Raw genomic sequence first — 19,037 nt, 5'->3', positions numbered from 1 at the left:
TCCTGATTTGTTTGAAAAATAACTTATTAGTGTCATTTATGCCTTTTCACAAGTATTCCTCCAGCTCTTTTGGCTGGCTTAATTTTGTTCTTAAACCTAATGTGCCATAGTTGACACATTTTTCTATTACCCTTGTTTGACCAGGCTTCTTGAAGAATAACATTTTCTTACAGTCTTACTTTCTCTGCAGTTTAACTATTGCAGCTTTTTTTTGGTCTTTTCAAAAGCCTTTTGATGGGAGGCATACATTTCCTTTGAACCTCAAATATTGTATCTTTTTATACAGGTTTTTGTGCTGTCCATAAAAACTATTTCTATGTTTGGCTGCATCTTTTTATGTTCATGATCTAAAAGCTAAGCTAGCTAGCCAAGAAATTTTTGCTTCAAATTATGTGTTCCCATCAGAAATGTTGTCGTTCTCACCTATTCATGAAAAATAAATCAGTAGTGTTTACCTTATTTATTATTTATGTACAGACTTTCGTGGAAACTTATGCAAGGCAGTGATTCTAAAATGCTCTGACTGAAGTAAGAGATTTTGTACGTAGTGTCAATTTCTAACATTGACTAAGCAAGTGTCCTATTGTTGGATAGGAACAACAGTTATTGATTGGAAATTTTCTTCTAAAATTTTTGTCCAAAGGTAACTTGCATTACTTATGTGCTTCTTTAAGAACAATGTTAGGGGTTGTTCAGCTTTCAAGAAAAAACACTGATGACAGTATTCATCTCTCCGATGTACTTTCTCATAGATAGGTTTGACCTAAGTGAGAAAGATGTTGTGTTAAAACAATTCTGATGCTGGTGCTGACAAGGTCACAGAGATTTTCAGGGTCTGAACACATGAAGGTGTTTTTTCTCAGTATTCCAACTGGTAGGTTGTACCTGTGTATTCTGTTAAACTGTAACCTTTATCTAATTTCTTATTATATGGTTATATACGATATGATATGTTATTATATGATGATTATCTTTTGGCTTCAATACTTTTTTTTTCTGTAGCTCTTCTAATTTTTTTGAATCTACTGTTTATCACATTTCACTTCATTTTCATAAAATAAGAGTTTTACTCTTTTTTTTTTTTTTTTTTTATAATATGGTGTCTGCATATTCTAGATCATCCTAGTAGTTCCACTTTGTGTCTGTTGGAAGATTAATTCCTACTGGAATATGAATGAGTAAGAATAATCACACTCAGTTGAGCTTATCATCCTATCTCAAACAGTGGATACTTAGGGACGAATTTATTAAAATGGCAAGCATAGTAACGTTTTCCCTGACTACACTCTCACAGTTCTGCAGTTCGGGGACTTCAGATTCTTATGGTGCCAGAAATTCTTGCACAGTACCCCTTAAGGGATCATTCCTTCATTTGCATGGTAAATTCACATAGCCTTAATTGTCACAATACTCTGCAGCAAAGAGTCTCACTGAGTTAACCACAAATTGTACTGGCATCTTAGTTTCATGCTTGTGTTGTAAAATACCTTTTCTCTGGTAGGGACTGGAGTTGGAGGGGACACAGACAAACCAAAATTTTTTGGACACCTTCTGTTCATTACAGTGTTGATGTTAATAGAATAAAGCATTTGCTGTTAATAGTTCATGACTTCACACAACCCCATTGCTTGGACATTTACGGTTGGAGCAACAGTTGGGAAGCTATCTTCAGCTGTGTAGTGCAACAAGTGTAAATGAAGGGTTTTAGTGGTGGCCAATGGCTTCTGGGATGAAGCTCAGAAAGTCCTGCAGAGGGTTCTTTGCTTCCTCATACATATATGATGAATATATATGTATGTATGTATACACACACCTGTAATGTTATCTGTACAGAGCAGAGTATCCCTCTTGGATCTGTTTGAGTAACACAATCTGCTGCTGGTTCTAGTGTGTGGTAGTCGTGGTGTACAGATTCAGCAGATCTATGGTATTATGAATTGATGAGATTTTGCAGATACAACAAGATTGCAAGTCCCTAGAGTTTACCAGAACCTGGGAAACTTTCACATGCTACCTTCTCAGCATGCACTTGCCCTCTCTTCAGCCTGCTGTTTTCCTGGTGACAATCTTGTAATGAACTATAACTCATTCACAAAGGTTCCCTTAGAAAGGGTCCTTTATACCATGATTTAACAGGATTCTCCTATCCCTCCTGAGTCCTTTTCTTCACAGTCATGAAAAATTCCTACTTTTACATCGTTATTTCATCTGTAGCAGTGATTCCAATTCTGGAACCTTCCAAAATGTTTTTAGTTCTGTTGTATTTTCTGATGGAAGACGCAAAACTGCACACAGCATTCTAGATGTGGACACACCAGGAATTTATAAATGCACATTGTTTTTGGTGGTGTTACCTTTTCTTAGCGGTTCCTATTTTTTTATTTAATTCCTGCATGTTTGCTTATTATCCCAGACAAAGCCTATGTTTTCATAAAATTCTCTCTCGTTATACTGAAATCTCATTACGGCAAAAAGTAGGAGTGAAGATAGAGGTGAACTCAAACCCCATTGTTTTATATCTAAATTCAGATTGTCTTCTAAATTTCTTTTATCTACAAAGAAGTTCCTGTGTTTTGTTCCTATGATGGCTTGATCTTTCAAGGTCTTTTTCCAGTTCCTCACAGCTCCTTCGTGATTTTACAACTCTGAATAACTTAGTGTCAACAGCAAACTTTTGTCACTTATTTATTATTCATTCATTCTTGAGATTATTTATTTATTTTAACTTATCTGTTCAACAACCTGAAACCAGAATGAACTGACAGGAATTATACAGCTAGTGTTAAAATTGGACTAAAACCTTAATATTATTTTCTCGTCTCTTCTTCTGGAATTAGCTTTTCTTATTCTTGTCATTTACCTTTCTTTTGGCCGCTTTGTTTTGCTGTTCTTTGGTGAAGTTGACCTAGATAAGTGACTATACTTTACTAAGGGCTTAATGACTTTTTAAATCAAAGTAGTTTGCTTCCATCATTAGATAATTTGCACTTACAGATGTTTAAAGAGCTTTCATGTAATAAAAATTTGAGGTATACTTTTGTTATTTGTAAAATTAATATTTGCATTGAGTATAAAAATATAAATGTCAAAACACTTCTGAAAAAATATGAATGCAACATGACATGATAGTTCGAGTTTTTGTATACCTACAGGAACCTGAAAGTACTGTGACGCTCTTCTTTGTTTCTGCTAAAACAGAATGGTGAATCAAACAGTTTATAATAACGTTAAGTTACAGATAAAACATTTTCAACCAGTCTTTATAATTCCAGAATTACTGGAAGCATTTATGTCTTTGGATTCTTCCATCAAGGCACAGGGAAGTGAATTATTGAAAAGATAAAAATAAATTTGTTTGCTTTCTGTCAGAGTTCATATCCACAGCCAACCTTGATAGAAGACCAGAATGATTTAGACAAGTTTGCTTTGGAGATTCATAACATATGCTTGCTGGACAGAATTGAGTTATCTCTGCTCTGGAGAGTAAGTTATTGTAGCAGGAGCTGACAGAGATGAAGATAACTGAGGGAAATTCAATTACCTTTTAGTGTTTTCCTTCTAATAGGATTCTTAATGTGAAAAAGATCCTTAGATGATGCGCCTATGTTGCTTTGTGAGATCTGCTTTGATACCTGCATCCAGAATAAAGTGAACTCTTCTTTTCAGGCCTCCATTAAGGATGAAATATGCATCTGCTTGCTAAATGGGTGTTAACTTTTGATCCAACGTATTGTCATTTGTAGCCCAGATATATTTGACAGTCTTTTGGCAGTGGCTTTGGATATTCTCTCAAATACAATTTCACTTGTTTGTATTTTTTTTTTTGTGAGAAGCGTGTTTGTAGCAGGAATCACGATACTTTCCTTGTATTTTAGTTCAATTCTGCATGTTCAGTTGTTTCCTTTTCCTGGCAAAAGCACTTGAGCTACAAATACTCCTTATGACTGACCTGAGTTCAGGCTGTTGGGCTGAAACCATCCCAGTTGGCTACAGCTGGATTTCATGTGAAACCTCTGCAGATCTGAATTTACTATAGCTTACTATAGTAAACTAGTGCATACAGGTATTAAGACGTTACTGTTTGTGCTACTTCTAAAAATTTCCCTTTTTGATAATGGGTAATGGTTGAAATGAAAATTTAGAAGTGAATCTATGAAGCAATCTTATTCTGTAGCTGTATATATGAAAATGTACCACATACGTTTGCGTACTTGCAATATGCTTTCTTTTACTGACCCATTGAAATACTGTATGTAGCTGAATATATTTATGTGCATGTCTTCCACTATATTTTATTTTGAATATCCTGAACCTTACCAGCTTTAAAAAATAAAGTTCGCTTTTTAACTGGAGGATTTATTCCAACTGCTTACACGCTGATATTTCCATAAAAGAGAGAGCAAGTATCTTCATGATAGATTTATTTGCAACCCCAGAACAGGTTTGGATGTGCCTAAAAGCCATAGCATCCCTGACCTATAGATGTTACTGACTACTTAACTCTTGCATTGACCTATGGCTTCTTGACTACGTAACGTATAGATACACTTGTTGTTAGCTTGCTTCCAAACAAAAAGTAGTATGCATGTTCTCATTTTGTAGTTAAAGCAGTCTTCTCATTTACTTAGGCAAGAGAAAGTTTGATTCAAATAGGTTTATTTTTCGATGTTCATGAAAGGTGGCTTATGAAAAACAACTTTGTTGGCAATGTGGAAAGTAATTTATGTTTCACGTGAAGATACTGAAACATTTAGTTAAGCTCACCAGTACAGTTTGAAGGCATTTAAAATAAAGGTTTTCAAAGTTACTTTTATTTCTCAGTCACATAGGTTATTTTTTCCTCATTCATTTATTGGAATATTATTGAGAAAGTAGTGGAAAATATCACATCTATTGTAATAGTTCCTCCTGAGTCAATATTTCTTATTCCAATGCAAGTTTCATCCTTTCATTGATAATACTCTGTTCTGAATACAAAATGTTGTTGTTTTGCTGAAATAAATACTTCTGTGAGTGATAGCTGTAGAAACAGTAATTGTTTGAAGAAGGATTTTGTAAATAAATTGTAAAAACATCTTTATCGTACGATAGATACATAATGCTTGAAGTCAGCCTGGGATCCAGTGGGGAACATGGTAGAAAACTGTAAAGCGCTGTTGGACAGTATTCCTGTTAACTTTTTATAACAGTAGCCTTTTATTTCTGAGTAGACCTAAACAGATTTCCAGGAAAGGAAACAACGCTAATCCAAATTCTTAATAGCAACTGACAAGTCTTTTCACATTGCAGAACAGGGGAATGGGATAGGCACTTAAGCTTTTCATCTTAACTTTCCTGTTAGATTTTTATATGGAAATGACTACAATAGATTTTTTTGAAAATCTGTTCCCCCCTCCCCCCCCCCCCTTCTGATTATTTTATGGAAATGTTTACAGAAAGAGTCCACCTACTGATTTTCCACTTTCAACTGTACAGGAAAAAAAAATGAGCCAATCCTGTTGTATAGAGATGGTCTTAGATTATGAAAAGGAAGCTCTGTCAGTTAAGTCAGTCTTTGGATGATCACTGTGTTAGGGAAGATGCCAAGTGACTTCGAGAGACTGCTGGATTTCACTGTTAATCTGAAGTCCTACTGGAAGTGTCAGAGTCAATTCTTAATGAGTCTTACCGTTTAGAAGAACAAATTGTCCTTGCTATTCTGTTTAGCATAGGGAACAATATAGGTTTCCTGATACTTTCCTCACCACTCCTTCTCCTTCCCAACTTTTTCCACCTTATTTGTCTACAGTTCTTTTGTTCATTTACTTTTTTTAAAAAAAAACGTGTGTTCAAAGATCTCTGGCATTCTAAAATAAATAAATAAATAAATAAATGGCTGTTTCTTGGAAATAGAGCTTGGAAGGAGATGATAGTGACTATAAAGATGAGCAGTCCAAGTGCTTTGGATATCATACTTTTTTTTTTCTTAGTGCCTTAGTGTCAAGAAACTGTTTTTTGTCAAAAATTCTTTGAAGTAAATTATGGGTCAAAGTAGTGATGCCAAGGTTATGGCATCATAAATAATAACTGATGTAATCTTTTTGGATTTCATCAAGGCTTTTGATATTGTTTCTCACAGTATCCTTCTGGACAAAGTGTCCAGCATTCAGCTAGTCAAGCACATAATGCAATGGTTAAACGATTGATGGGTTGAGCTCAGAGGGTTATAGTAAATGGGGTTATATAAGCCTGGTGGCCAGTCAGTAGTGGGGTTCCACAGGGCTCCCTTTTAGGGCCAATTTTCTTTAATGTTTTTATAAATGGTCTGGATGACAGAATCAAAAAGTGTATTTAGTAAAGTTTGCTGATGATACTAACTTGGAAGGAGTTGTTGACTCCCTTGAGAGCAGAGAGGCCTTGCAGAGAGATCTCTCGGACTAGAGGGCTGGGCAATTGCCAGCGGCAGGAAGCTTAAAAAGAACAAGTACCAGATTTTGCACCTGGGATGGGGTAGCCCTGCTATGCATATGGACTAGGGGATGAGAGGCAGAAGAGCAGCCCTGTGGAAAGGCATCTGAGGGTTGATGGTAAGCTGAGTCAACAGTGTGCCCTGGCAGCCAGAAGTGCCAACTGTACCCTGGGGTGCGTCAGGCACCACATGGCGAACTGGTCAAGGGAAGCGGTTGTCTCACTCCGCTCTGCGCTAATGCGGCCTCACCTCGAGCACTGTGTGCAGTTTTGGGTACTGCAATATAAGAAGGACACAGAACTGCTAGAGAGCTTCCAAAGGAGGCCTATGGTAATGGGGCAAGACGTATGAGGAGTGGCTGAAGTCCCTTCTTTTGTTCAGCCCAGAGCAGAGCAGGCTGAGGGGAGGCCTCATGGCGGCCTGCAGCTCCCTCATGAGGGGAGCGGAGGGGCAGGCGCTGAGCTCTGCTCTCTGGGGACAGTGACAGGACCCAAGGGAACGGCATGGAGCTGGGACAGGGGAGGGTCAGGTTGGATGTTTGGAAAAGGTTCTTCACCATGAGGGTGGTTGGGCGCTGGGACAGGCTGCCCAGCCTTGGTGTCACAGCGCTGGGCCTGCTGGATTTCAAGAAGCATTTGAACAATGCTCTCAGACATAGGGTCTGATTTTTGGGTGGTCCTGTGTGGAGCCAGGAGTTGGACTTGATGATCCTTATGGGTCTCTTCCAACTCAGGATATTCTATGATTTTATGTTTCTATAATAGATTTTGAGATGATCATACTTTGTTCATACTTCCTTACTTTTTTTTACGTCTGTTTTCACAGAAACATGAGTTTTAAAATCTCATAAAAACTATCCTGAATTGTGTGTTGCCCACAGAACAATTTGAGATTCCATCGTTAGTGGTTAACAATAATTCTTGTCTGAGAAACATTTTGTAGAGGTGACAGACAAAGTGAGCAAAACACTAAATTATTGTACGGGTTATTAGTGTTTTAGAGAATACTTGGAAATTATGAAAACAATTTTGTCATAACGTGGGATTGGAGGTTTATAATACTCTGTCAGGGTGCCATGAGATCTGGCAGTGCCCTGCAGAGCGGGTAAGTTGGGCACCCACTACAGTACCATGGCTGCCAAAGTGGGGCCTTATCAACTGTCCCTATCTACCATCAACCACAAAGAGAAGGGCAACCTCAGCGGATGGCAGCCATGGCCCACTGGCTATGACCCCTTGCCATAGGGCAGGGCCAGCCTGAGGCTAGGAAGCCTGCCTACCTTGTGACTGGTGGTCTGGGAGGATCAGGGAACCCATGGCAAGGTGGTGGGGCACCAGTAGGACTTGCACCATGGCCTCTGGCCAGCCTGTGGGGCAGTCTTTCTGTTGCCACCAGTGGGATAGGGACACTCTTGGCTGGCTTTGTACAGGCCTTCAGCCCTGGCAGAACCTCACATATGGCACCCACAGACACCTGTAAGTTGATATACAACTATATTAGCTTACGCTAATGCCTGTATCATTAGTCCTGAGCATGTCTAACATTTACAGAAGAGGAAGTTGGATATTCTGACTTCTGAAATATTGTTGCTTATTTTTTCTTACACCGCCTGCTAGAAACTCCACATATTTCATTTCTAAGCAGTCGTTGATAGCCTTGAAGACAGCATCACCCATCTTGGCATTGAACCAATACAGTTTTGCAAGGCAATTTCGTATGGTCAGTGGCAGAGGAGGACGGAGTGTTTCTCAGAAAAATTTTAAATGGCAGTTGTTTGAAGCTACTTATTGACTTGATCTATTAAAATTAGTCAGAACTAGATTATTGGCTGGAGTGTAACAGAAACTGTTAAAGTGCATAAAAAATGCTGTTACGTGGCTTTTTGGTATGTTCAGTAATTCACATGTGTTTTATATAAAACATTTTAAATAATGTCAGTAGTTTTTTTCTTTTTTTTTTTTTTGCATGCTTGGTGGAAGCTGGTGATTTTGATTAGTCACTGTACTTTCTTTCAGTACCTATAATATTAACGAGCAAACAAATTCAAATCAAATTCCAGATTCTTGCTTTAAAATTCCTCATTATTGGTGTTGCTTTTTTATCCTATGTTGCTGGTTTTGCTCCCTACTTGAACTGTTATGTTTAAAGTTTACTGTTTTACATTGAATTAAAGTCAATTGATGAAATGTAGTTAAGGAGGATTTGCACAGTTGTACTGTGTAATCTGTCTTGTGTGATTTCAGCGATGTCCAATGAGTTCAGCTGTTTGTAACAAATGCTGATACTATTATCCAGGGCCAGTATTAAAATGCCTTCACAGGCATTTTATTTTTTCAAAAGTTTTTATTTTTTTCTTCACAGTTTTTATTTTTTTGGGGGGTGGAGGGTGGGGAGGGAGGGAAGATAGGGAGAAGGTGAAACAAAGGGAAAAACCCTTCACTAGCTAAACTGAAACAAAGCCAAAAATAGAACTTGACAAGAACATCAGACCCTTGGAATAGAAGGTTTTGCAAGTTCTTTTGTTTAATAATGAAATGGGAAATAAAGATAAATGGATCTATGTTCTTCTTACATAAATGAGTATGTTTATGGGGTATTAATTCAGTATTTTTTTAACAGTGAAAACAAAGGATATTTTCCGTAGAAACCACATAGTGCTTCATAGTACTTTTTCTGAAGGTAACGTCTGTGGCACTTAAAATACTGACTCTTGCATCACTGCAGTCTTCTCACTTAAACCAAGTGAACAAGAAAACATAAATTTTAAAGCAATTCTTATGGAGTATTTGTAGTCCCTTGTTCCATATTGTTCAGTATAAGGTTCTAGAGTTGTATGAGTGGATGTTTTTAACTTAGAATGCTGTACATTAAATCAGAGTATACTGCCATCTCACATTCTGAATAGTCTGAATATTTAAGGTGCTGTCTTTTTATGGATAATAAAAATCACACATTAGTTTTAATGAGAAATTAAATTACCATCTCCCAACAATTTTTAGAGCCAGCTATGTCAACCTTTCAAGGGTGGTAGAACTTTTTATGAATAAAATGTTAATTGAAAAACAAACCTATTCATACCTATCTCATTCTCTTCTGAACATCCAAAATTGTGTTACATAAATGCAGAACAAATCACAAAGTAAAAAACATCATTCAAACTCCTATGCTAGTAGGAATGAAATATAAAAGACAGACTACTGAAAAAAAAGCAAAGGAAAAAAAAAGTTGAAATAATTTACTTTTTATGGTTTGATGCTATAGGAATTCTGACAGGAAGTTTTAAGTTAAGGCAGAGGTTAAGCTGAAGCTGGGATTGTGACTGTTTAACATGTTTCCAAGGTAAATGGCTGGGAACGATTCTAAAGAATAACTGCTATAAAATACCATGTTTAATCATCCCTCTCATTTGGTTCTGGATTTTTTTTTTTTTTGATCTTTGCAATTGCATCATCTTAATCAAAATGTTCGGCTTTTAAAATAATCAGTCATTGAAAAAATAAATTTTTAAGAAGTCTTAGCTTGCCATAACGTGAGGAATAAGTTTGGAGTGAAAGTGAGGGTCTTGAGGATTGTTCAACAGCACTGAACTTTTTATTTTTAATTAGACTTCTGAATAAAATCCTCTATAATCCTTCATTTTTTTCCCCACGGATGCTCTGATAACCATTTGAAATTCCTCTTACAAAATAAGTCCTTAACACTTAATGACTAATTAAAATGTTTCTGCAGATACAGATGAAGGTGCAGTAACTTAATGGCAGAAACTATTTATTTTTTTCCTGTGTGTTGAAGGGGAAAAGCTTTGCCAGCAAACGTGTTTGTCCTACTTAGCAGTGTTGCTCAAGGATATGTGCTACTCAAGGTGATCATTCTCCTGTGTGAGGGAAAGGTCCTGAACTGTCAGAAATCTAGTCCACTAAATTAGCTCTTGGGGCAAGCATTTTAGAAGCTGGTGAAGGACAGATAGGTTACTTTTTGGGTCACGAGTTCATGTGCATTTCTTAATGTTTTGTAGATGAGGTCCTACAAAAGGTTTGCCAAATATGCAACAGAATACTTTTAAAGCTCCTTCTGTCACTACTGCAGAATATGTGATCTACCACAATCACCTTGTGTATACCTTGATTTTATTGTGTGCTGATGGCATTTCTCCCTTTTTTTTCCCTTATCGTCTAGTGAGTACTAAACTAGCATTTAGAGTAAAATACCTTCAGAACGTTCCTTGGATTCTGTTGTCAGAGAAATCAGATTCTGTCATCAGAAAAAATTAATAGAAACGTATACTACAAATACTTATTTTTTCTTCTTATTTAGCACCAGAATTGACATCGTAAGGAGTCCAGTCAGGTCTAAAACTAACTTGATATTCAAAGTACTGACTCTTTATTAGAGATGTACTTGTCATTGGCCTGTAAGCAGTCATGGCAAGATAGGAAACTTATGCCTAAATGTCTTGTTACCTCAGATTAATATGGTTTCTTTGTTCTTTGCTCATGAGCCCTATATAAGAACACACTTTCCTGTAAGGTAAGAATTGAGACAATTAACGTAAGTTGTATTAAATTCTAGTATAGCTAAATATTTATAGCTGTATGTTTGATAGCTATAGAAGCAAAATAATTTTATCTTGTGTGGACAGCTTTCACTCTCTTAAAGCCAGAGGCCAAAGCCACATTTATGAATCAAAATTGCACGAGGTATTTTGTAGTAAGGCTCCAAAATATCTTTCGGTTTATCTTGTTACTTGGATTAATCTGTCTGGATCGTTGTTTTTTTTTTTTGTTCTTTGTGGCCTCAGAGGTTGACTAGAATAATTACTTTTCTTGTTTTGGGAAAGAATGGAAGGAAAAAGCTTTTCAACGTAAATCATTTAAAAATCTCGCCTCTCTTTATTTCTATTTTTCAAAATTTCCAATTTTTCCATGCTTTGGGGTAGTAAAATTTCCTCACTGTCAGGAATTTACCTTTTGCCCTCCTTATGAAAACTGATTCTGAATCTGTCCAACACACAACTTGTGAAATTATCACTCTTTATGTAGAACCTTTAAGAGCTTTTTAATTAATAAGTGACGCTGTTCAAAAATACTCAGTGTTATCTGTCCTCTGTTCTTAGAGACTTCATTTAAGGCTTAAGTGTGCTTTCTGAACTGCACGTGCCTGTTCAAGCATCGCTCCTGTGCCAAGACTTGGTGCTGCAAGTTGTAAAAGAACTACGGTAGCGGAAGGATGTCTGGAAATCTGAATCCTTGAGCAGTAAATATTTGGGGCCAAAATTGCTGGGCTACTTTATTACCTGCCTTACAGATAATAAAGGTCCTCATTGTGTCTCAGTAGAGCAAGGCAATTGGAGAGGTTGTGGTGGCAGTTGGTGAATAAGGACATTTCGGAGCTTTAGTTTGAACAGAAAGAAAAGCTGGCGAGTACGGAGAGTAGGTTTGGGATTTTCCCTAGGCCAGTCTCCCCTGCATCCTTGGAGTCTGTAACTAAGTATTGTATTTCTCTTATGGCTGTTAAGAGAATGATGGCTCAGGTATCTTTACTTACTGGCTGCAGACAAGGTAACAAGCTAATAATGCTTTGCTTTGATTAAGTGATACAAGTCTTTGTATTTGGCCCACCTTGAGACATATATGTCTACTTTCACATGATTAGAAAAAGGTCTCCTCCACACCCTCCCCTTTTTTAAAACTTAAGTTGTATAGAAATTACGATATGAAAAGCCTGCAAAACCAAGTATCCAGCAGTTTTCAAAAATCAGAGCAGTGCAACCATAATTTAACCCTCACTAAGAATATGTAGTTAAGTCTTAAATCATGTAAATATTTCTTATTTGTTGCACAGTCTGGATATTCCTTAAAAAATGACTTTTTTTTTTAGTTCCAGAATTTTTTCATGGATCGGATTCATGTGTTGTGTCAGAGTAGAAGTTCAGTGAATATAGTACTAAACTCCTTGATGAGGGTAGTGTCACAAAGTTGATTCAGTGTGGTGGTTGGAAACAGTTTAAACTCTTTGCAGATCATCAATGACTCGTTCTTTGCTAAACATCTGATCTGAGACCACAGACCCACCTATGCAGAAATGCTGAGCTTTATATTTTCTAGAGCATAGCATTGATTATTTCTAGCTTGACAAATACATTGTGCCTGGAAGATGAAGACCCAAGGGATCTCAGAGGTAATGCCCAGGAGTAATGATTTTAGCATCTTGGCCTATTTTAAACAAGAATAGCATGAAGAGACTGCAGACATAAACTGGATTTGCAAATGAGAGAGGGGAAAGTGCCGTAGTGTGTGCTTTGAGATTTGCATGCAAAGCATTTGGGCATATATACAATAAGAACTGGCTTCTTGGGTTAAAAAGGAACATTTCTCTTGGTGTATTGTTCATGAAAATGGTTAGCAGTGATGCTTAGAGAGTTAGAATATTGACATAATGTAAGGCATATATAGCTCGTAGCAAGGAGTAGGATCTCGTACTTGTTTGTGTGAAGTCTTTGACTCTGATTCAAGGGTGTGCCTGTTGCAGAAGTAATAGGCAATTAGTCGAGAATCAAAATTAAAAAATAAGAAACAAAGTAAGGGAAAGGTATATGGTACTGCAGAAGAAAACTGATGTTATTTATTTCTGTTCTTTACTATTTATATATTGTTAGTTATATTTACATCCAGTTGTCTTGTTAGTTCAGTTCCTTTACCTACTCTGCTAAATAGGGTTAATTTGAAAGATGCAATCTTTGATAAAAGTGCTGTTGCTTAGTGTTTAGCTGGGTTTTCTAAAGCTTAATACTGTGAGACTTAAAGGTAAAAAATAAAGCTGTTGACTCAGTGCAGATTAAAACCAGATGTCTCTTGAGATCCTTGCCTTTCTCTCTAATCACTAACCCAAATTAACTGACTGTGGTAGGTTTTTTCTTTTTTTTTTTTTTTTCTTCTGGTCGTGACCATAGTGTTACCAGTTTGTTTGGTATGATCTAATCAACAGCATAACAGCATTTTTTCCTGTCTTGGAAATTTTTAAACGTGTGGGGTTTTTTGTTGTTGTTTTTTCTCTCCACCCGGAACGTCTGGCATGTTCCCAGGAATGTCTACAAAAACACATTTTAAATTTCTGTTTTGTTTTGTTGCACATTTATATTAGAAGCAATTGATTTAGATTCAGATTCTTTTTAATCTGCAAATCAGATAAGAGGCTGGAAAAGTGGATAAATGAGGTTTGGAAGACTATAGGTTGCTGAGATGAGAAGCCATTGCATTGTGTTCAGTCCATTAAAACAAGAAGAAATAGAAGAGATATTTTGATAAGTGTTCTGCTGGTGTTAACCTTGATGGCTATTATCGGGGGGATGATGCTATATCTATTTCATTGGCTTAAGCTTTTTTCATGCTGAGAGAAATCAATACTTTGAGTCGTTGGATGACAGAGGCATCACTTCAGAATTGACGGTGGCTGTCAGACGTTGTCATTGGTTGACTTTTGTTTGCTGTTGAGGTTTTAAGCTTTCATTTTTCTAAGTCTTATTCAGGAGTCTTTGTAAGATTTCCCTGGGTAGCATTTTTAGTCCAGACTTTAAACTTCAGGCCAGAGGTCAAGTGCAAAGATCTTGGAAAGCAGAGGATTGAGGAGCTCCTTCATTTACTGAAATATCCTTATTTGTAGGGAATTTGCATTAGTGGCAAGGCTATGTGTTATCTTATGGATGACTTTTCCTCTGAAATGACACCCACAGAGATGGGTTGTTCACAAAGCAAGTAGCTTTTAGCCAAATTAGACAAAGGAACTGGCATATGTCAAAGTGTTCAGTGATCTGAGCTGATGAATAAAAATAAAAAAAAAACAGTGCAATATTGATTTAAAAACACACACACACCATTAAACTTACAGATAGTTTGCAGAAAGCATCGTGTTGTAATTTTGAGACTGTGAAGTTGTACATGCAAATGTTACCATGCAGAGGAAATCTTTTACTTTTAGCTTTATTTGACATTTTTATAAAGATCAAAGATAAAACAGTTCAAAAAACACTAGATTACTCCTCCTTTTCAGTGTAATACAGAGAGGCAGAATATGATAATTCATCTTGTTTAGTTTATATTGTAGTAGTCTGCATACAAAATAAGTGTATTTTTGTATCTGAAACTTGCCTTTGGATGACCTTGTGCCCCTTTAGAATTACTGTTCCTCAAAAACAAATCTGCAGATAACCTACGTGTTCAAATAGCCTGCAGCCTAGTTCAAGGGGGGAACAGGAGAGTGGGAAAAAAATATCTCTCTTCCTCCCTGTGATAATGACAAAGGAAAAGGTTTTTCTTCTATCCTGGGTGAAGGGTGGGGAACCAAGGGTCTCCCCCCTGCTCCGTGTCATATCAAAGGATTCTGCTTCATAAACATGCCCCACTTACCACTTTAATTAGACTTTTTTTGGTAGATAACCTGTGGAGTGGATATATGAATATATATTTTTCTCCTTTCAACATTTTTGTTTCATCGTGAGTGTGACTGTGCAATTACTCCACAGTACTTTTGCAATTGTACTTTCCCAAACACGTAACAAAAATTATGTAGGCCAAACCAGTAATGGAAGGAGGGTTTGCCAATTCCTTTGCATGTAATTGTGTATCTAATTGTAAAACTGTATTCAAGCATAACAGGATGTATACTGCAAGTGCAAGAAACCAAATAATAACAGAAATAAAACTGTACAAATCAGTTTTTGAGCTTGTGCACAAACAGAATTCAAGCTGAACTTCTGTTTTACATAAATAGAATAGTTGGGATTTAGTGTGAAGTATTATCATATACCACTTGATGTCCTGGTATTTAATGCCTGGTATTTTATGCTGATAAGATGAACCTGGAGGCATCTGGAAAATTGAAAAATACAACAGAGAAACAGGGAGACTTTTAGTGCTTTTAAAACAGTCCAGTGTGACTGGCTCCTTTTGGGATGGATCTCTCTGTCTTCTGCAGTGGAGCCACCGTCTTTTTCTCTTACGTTAATAATTATTTGCGGCTGAAAGAGAGAGAGAAAAAGATCTTGTCTTTTTCTGAAGATTGGTCATTTTTTATCGGGTGAGAACTACTGAACAATTAACAAGTCACCTGTAAATTAACGAGTCACCTGCATGACCAAAGAGGTCCATTAAAGGATATTGGGAAAAGGAGAACTCTGACAGAGTAGACCACGCAAATGACAGAGTAGGTTAACAACACCCAGTGAACTTCCCAGTGAAAACTGGGGTTTAAAATTCACTAAATAGTAATTTTTCTATACTAGTAAAATTTTAGGGTTGTGCCTTACAGGAAAGCCAAAGGATGTTTTAGGAAGAGATGACGTTAAACCAACGTTCTTGCAGAACTTTCTTAATGTTAGTAACTATGCGTATGCACCTGCCGGTATCTGATAGAAACGTGGCTTCTCCCTGTTCTTGTTTGCAAAATACTTTCATGGTAAAGTGTGTGCAGTGATTAAGAGTCCCTCCTGGAGTAATGTTGTAATTCGAAGAGACTGTTGCGCATGGGAATCTCTCAGTTCTGGGGTTAGTTGCAAATTTTTGTTCATAATTAATTTGCTGAAAAGTGGAGTCCTATACATCTCAGTTTCGTAACAGACAGATTCTGTTTTCATGGAAGTTGTCAGGACAACAAAATGCCATTTTTCCTTCATTTAAATGTCACACCTACACTCTGAAAATCTTCAGTATTTAATGAACAATGTGTTAAAAATTACATTGTAAAGAGACCTTTTTTTTTTTTTTTTTTTTATAAAGAGGTACAAGTTCATTATATCTTTTACAAAACATTCTAGTTTGATTTCCATTTTATCATGTTTTAAGGTCAAATGTGACTTTAATGTTCCATAAAGAGACAGAGATTGATAATGGGGAAAGAATAACCCTCTAATGTGATTTATATCTATGGATTTTATGTCAGATATGAAAAGTTGCTGTTCAAATTGTAAAGGAGGATCCATTAAAGAGCACTTTAAAACATTTTACTACTTAGCTTACCTTATACACTTGTTTTTAGAATTCTGCCCTTTCAAGCAACTTAAAAATAACAGCTTATCAAACATTTACAAAGTGCTGAAAAGAACTCAGAATCATCATGGGTGCAAAATAGATTTTGATGTATTGGAAAAGACAGGTGTATTTATAAAGGGCTAGAAAAATCTTGTTTAGTGTAGGTTATGATTTAGCCATCTTATGTTTTTGTGAAGAGGGGTGGCAGAGTGCTTCACATGTGAGTACAAAAGCCAATTTTTGATGTCTCATTGACTTGGAAAGTCAGCTGCTTATTCTTCACTCTTTCTGGATGTCTGTTCATCAGGTGAGCATTGCTCTGAGCTATGGGAAAAATTAGGAGAAAATGTGTAAATATATTAGAATTGTTAAAATAGGTCTCAAATGTGTTCATCTGTTGGTACTTTTTTAAATTTAATGTCTGTGAAAATCTACACGATCACAAATTTTATTTCACGTGTGTTTTTTCCACATTTCTTCCTTTCCCTCATTTTAGATGACTGAACCTATTTTGATATATATATATATATATATATATACAAATAAAATCTATAACCTGTTTTCTTATTTGCAAAAATTTTCTATTAGATATTTTGTATAGATAGATTTATATAGAAAGAGCATTGCTACTGTTTTAAACATAAAAATTGTTATGATACTGTGCTGTTATCTAAGCCCTAAGCAATAATTGTACCAGTGTCTGCATCAGCTGTGCTTCACAAAGAAGCAGCAATTTTTTTTGTTGTTAGGCAGACATTTGTGTCCATTCTACTAACTAGATCATAGAGTAATCCAATCATTGACAAAGGCTGAAATGCTTTGTCTGGCATATGTGATCTGTGGAATTGCCAGATGAAAACTGAAATTAGAAACAGGGCGTGCTGAAGTGGGGAAAAGCTTTTATTGTTTCCTTACCAGTATTTGAATTTGTTCTGTGTCTTCACGTACAGTGGTTTGATGAGGGGAGGATCTAAATTTGGTGTCCATTTTTTGAGTTCTCTGTTAATAGACACATTTTCAGAAGATCAAGAAAAAAAACACGAAATGATAGAATAACGAAGAATCTTCTGTGGTTTTGCTTTCTGTTTATATGTATGCCTTTCAGTTCTTATTTGTTAGTTTTAAGTTCTGAGTGCCTTGGAAGATAGAATATACTTATACAACAGGTGTAGTACAGATTTAAAAAAAAAAAAAAAAAAAAGCTTTCCTTTGCTGGCCTGCTAATACGCTGGACATATTCCTTCCTATGTAAGGAAGCCATCTGGTGAAGACAATTCAGTCTTTGTATGCGTTTAGTCTCCTGCCCAGCTGAAGATATGCAGATTTTCTCCATAGCTTTTATAGTTTTATATTCATATAAATAATAACAAATGGTTGGCTACGCAAATCCAGTGGACAGTTCTGGAAGTGAAGTAGACAGCTAGCTGGCATTCATGATTCTGAAACTTGCTTCTCTGTTTACTATTCACTTTGTAGTAAAATAGAAGTGGTTGCGCCTATGTATTTTATTATGCAATCAGGACACTAACCCGTTTTCCAAATCTTGAGTGTGTAAGGTTAAAGAATTGATGACAAACCAAAATGCTCTGCTTGACTCTATGAACTGATTTACTGTGGGCAGCTGCGTAATGCCTCAATTCTCAAATCTGTAAAATGGGGTTTATTCTTAACTCTCTAAGTGTTTTTTAGAAGTGATCAACTGTTATGTGCCTAAAGTTCCTACAGGTGGTATAATTAAAATGCAAAGTAGTAAAGTTTTTATTTTTTTCTTAGTCACTGTGTGCCCAGTATTCTGCTGACAAACGGGAAGAAGAAAAAATGTGTCATCATTTGATAACAGCAGCTAAGTACCGAGACCAAGTGACTGCAACTCAACTAATACAGAAAATTATCAACATCCTGACAGACAAGCATGGAGCCTGGGGAAGCTCTGTGTCGAGGTAAATCATTTTAAAAATATTTTTTAGAATTGGGATATGCTCAGCTGTAATCAGATGATTTTGAATTAATGTCTTATGGACAAATTTAAGGGTAATTTTTTATTATTTTTTAAAGAAAATGATAAAAGGTAAAATTAACATGTCTTCTTTAGTATAAGTGGAAGTTGGAAAGCTACTGTTTGTTAGAACAGTAAAAAAAAAAAAAAAAAAAGTGATTCTCTCATGGCTTTAAATTTTTGGTATGGTGATGTGATAGAATTGATTTTGAATTTCCAATTCTACCACTATCATATATTTGAAAAATAATTTTAACAAGTCGATATTTTTCTAGCTTTCTTCATGGTGCATTGTGTAGTGCAAGGTTGAACCACGATGTAGTGTGTTACTTGTTTACTTTTATACCAAACAAAAATAAATCAATAAATAAATGAACACCTTTTTAAATTAGAGGGAAACTATGAGTTCTGTATTAGTAATTTCAAGGTGAAAACAATACCACAAAATCTATTATCTTGTTGGAATTCTCGGTATGTGCCTTGATTATGATGATAGCTGTTTAGCTGTGACTTGTGCTAAACAAGTTAAAGTTTCACTTGCAAATCTAAAATATGAATTCAAGTCCTTGTG

General features: G+C 36.1%; 1 protein-coding gene across 3 annotated transcripts in view; it reads left to right on the top strand.

Annotated features, from left to right (window-relative positions):
• Positions 1-19,037, top strand: part of LRBA (LPS responsive beige-like anchor protein) — a 390,502-nt gene that overhangs the window by 140,591 nt on the left and 230,874 nt on the right. For all 3 annotated transcript variants that reach the window (XM_084516786.1, XM_084516785.1, XM_084516787.1), the window contains exon 37: positions 18,244-18,410. In XM_084516786.1, coding sequence (XP_084372912.1) covers positions 18,244-18,410 — 167 coding nt within the window. The remainder of the gene's footprint in view (positions 1-18,243; positions 18,411-19,037) is intronic.

The sequence above is a fragment of the Aythya ferina genome (assembly GCF_964211825.1).
Source record: "Aythya ferina genome assembly, chromosome: 4".
NCBI classification, from domain to species: Eukaryota; Metazoa; Chordata; class Aves; order Anseriformes; family Anatidae; genus Aythya; species Aythya ferina.
The sequence above is the reverse complement of the archived record's forward strand: the minus strand, read 5'-3'. Positions and strand labels throughout refer to the sequence as shown.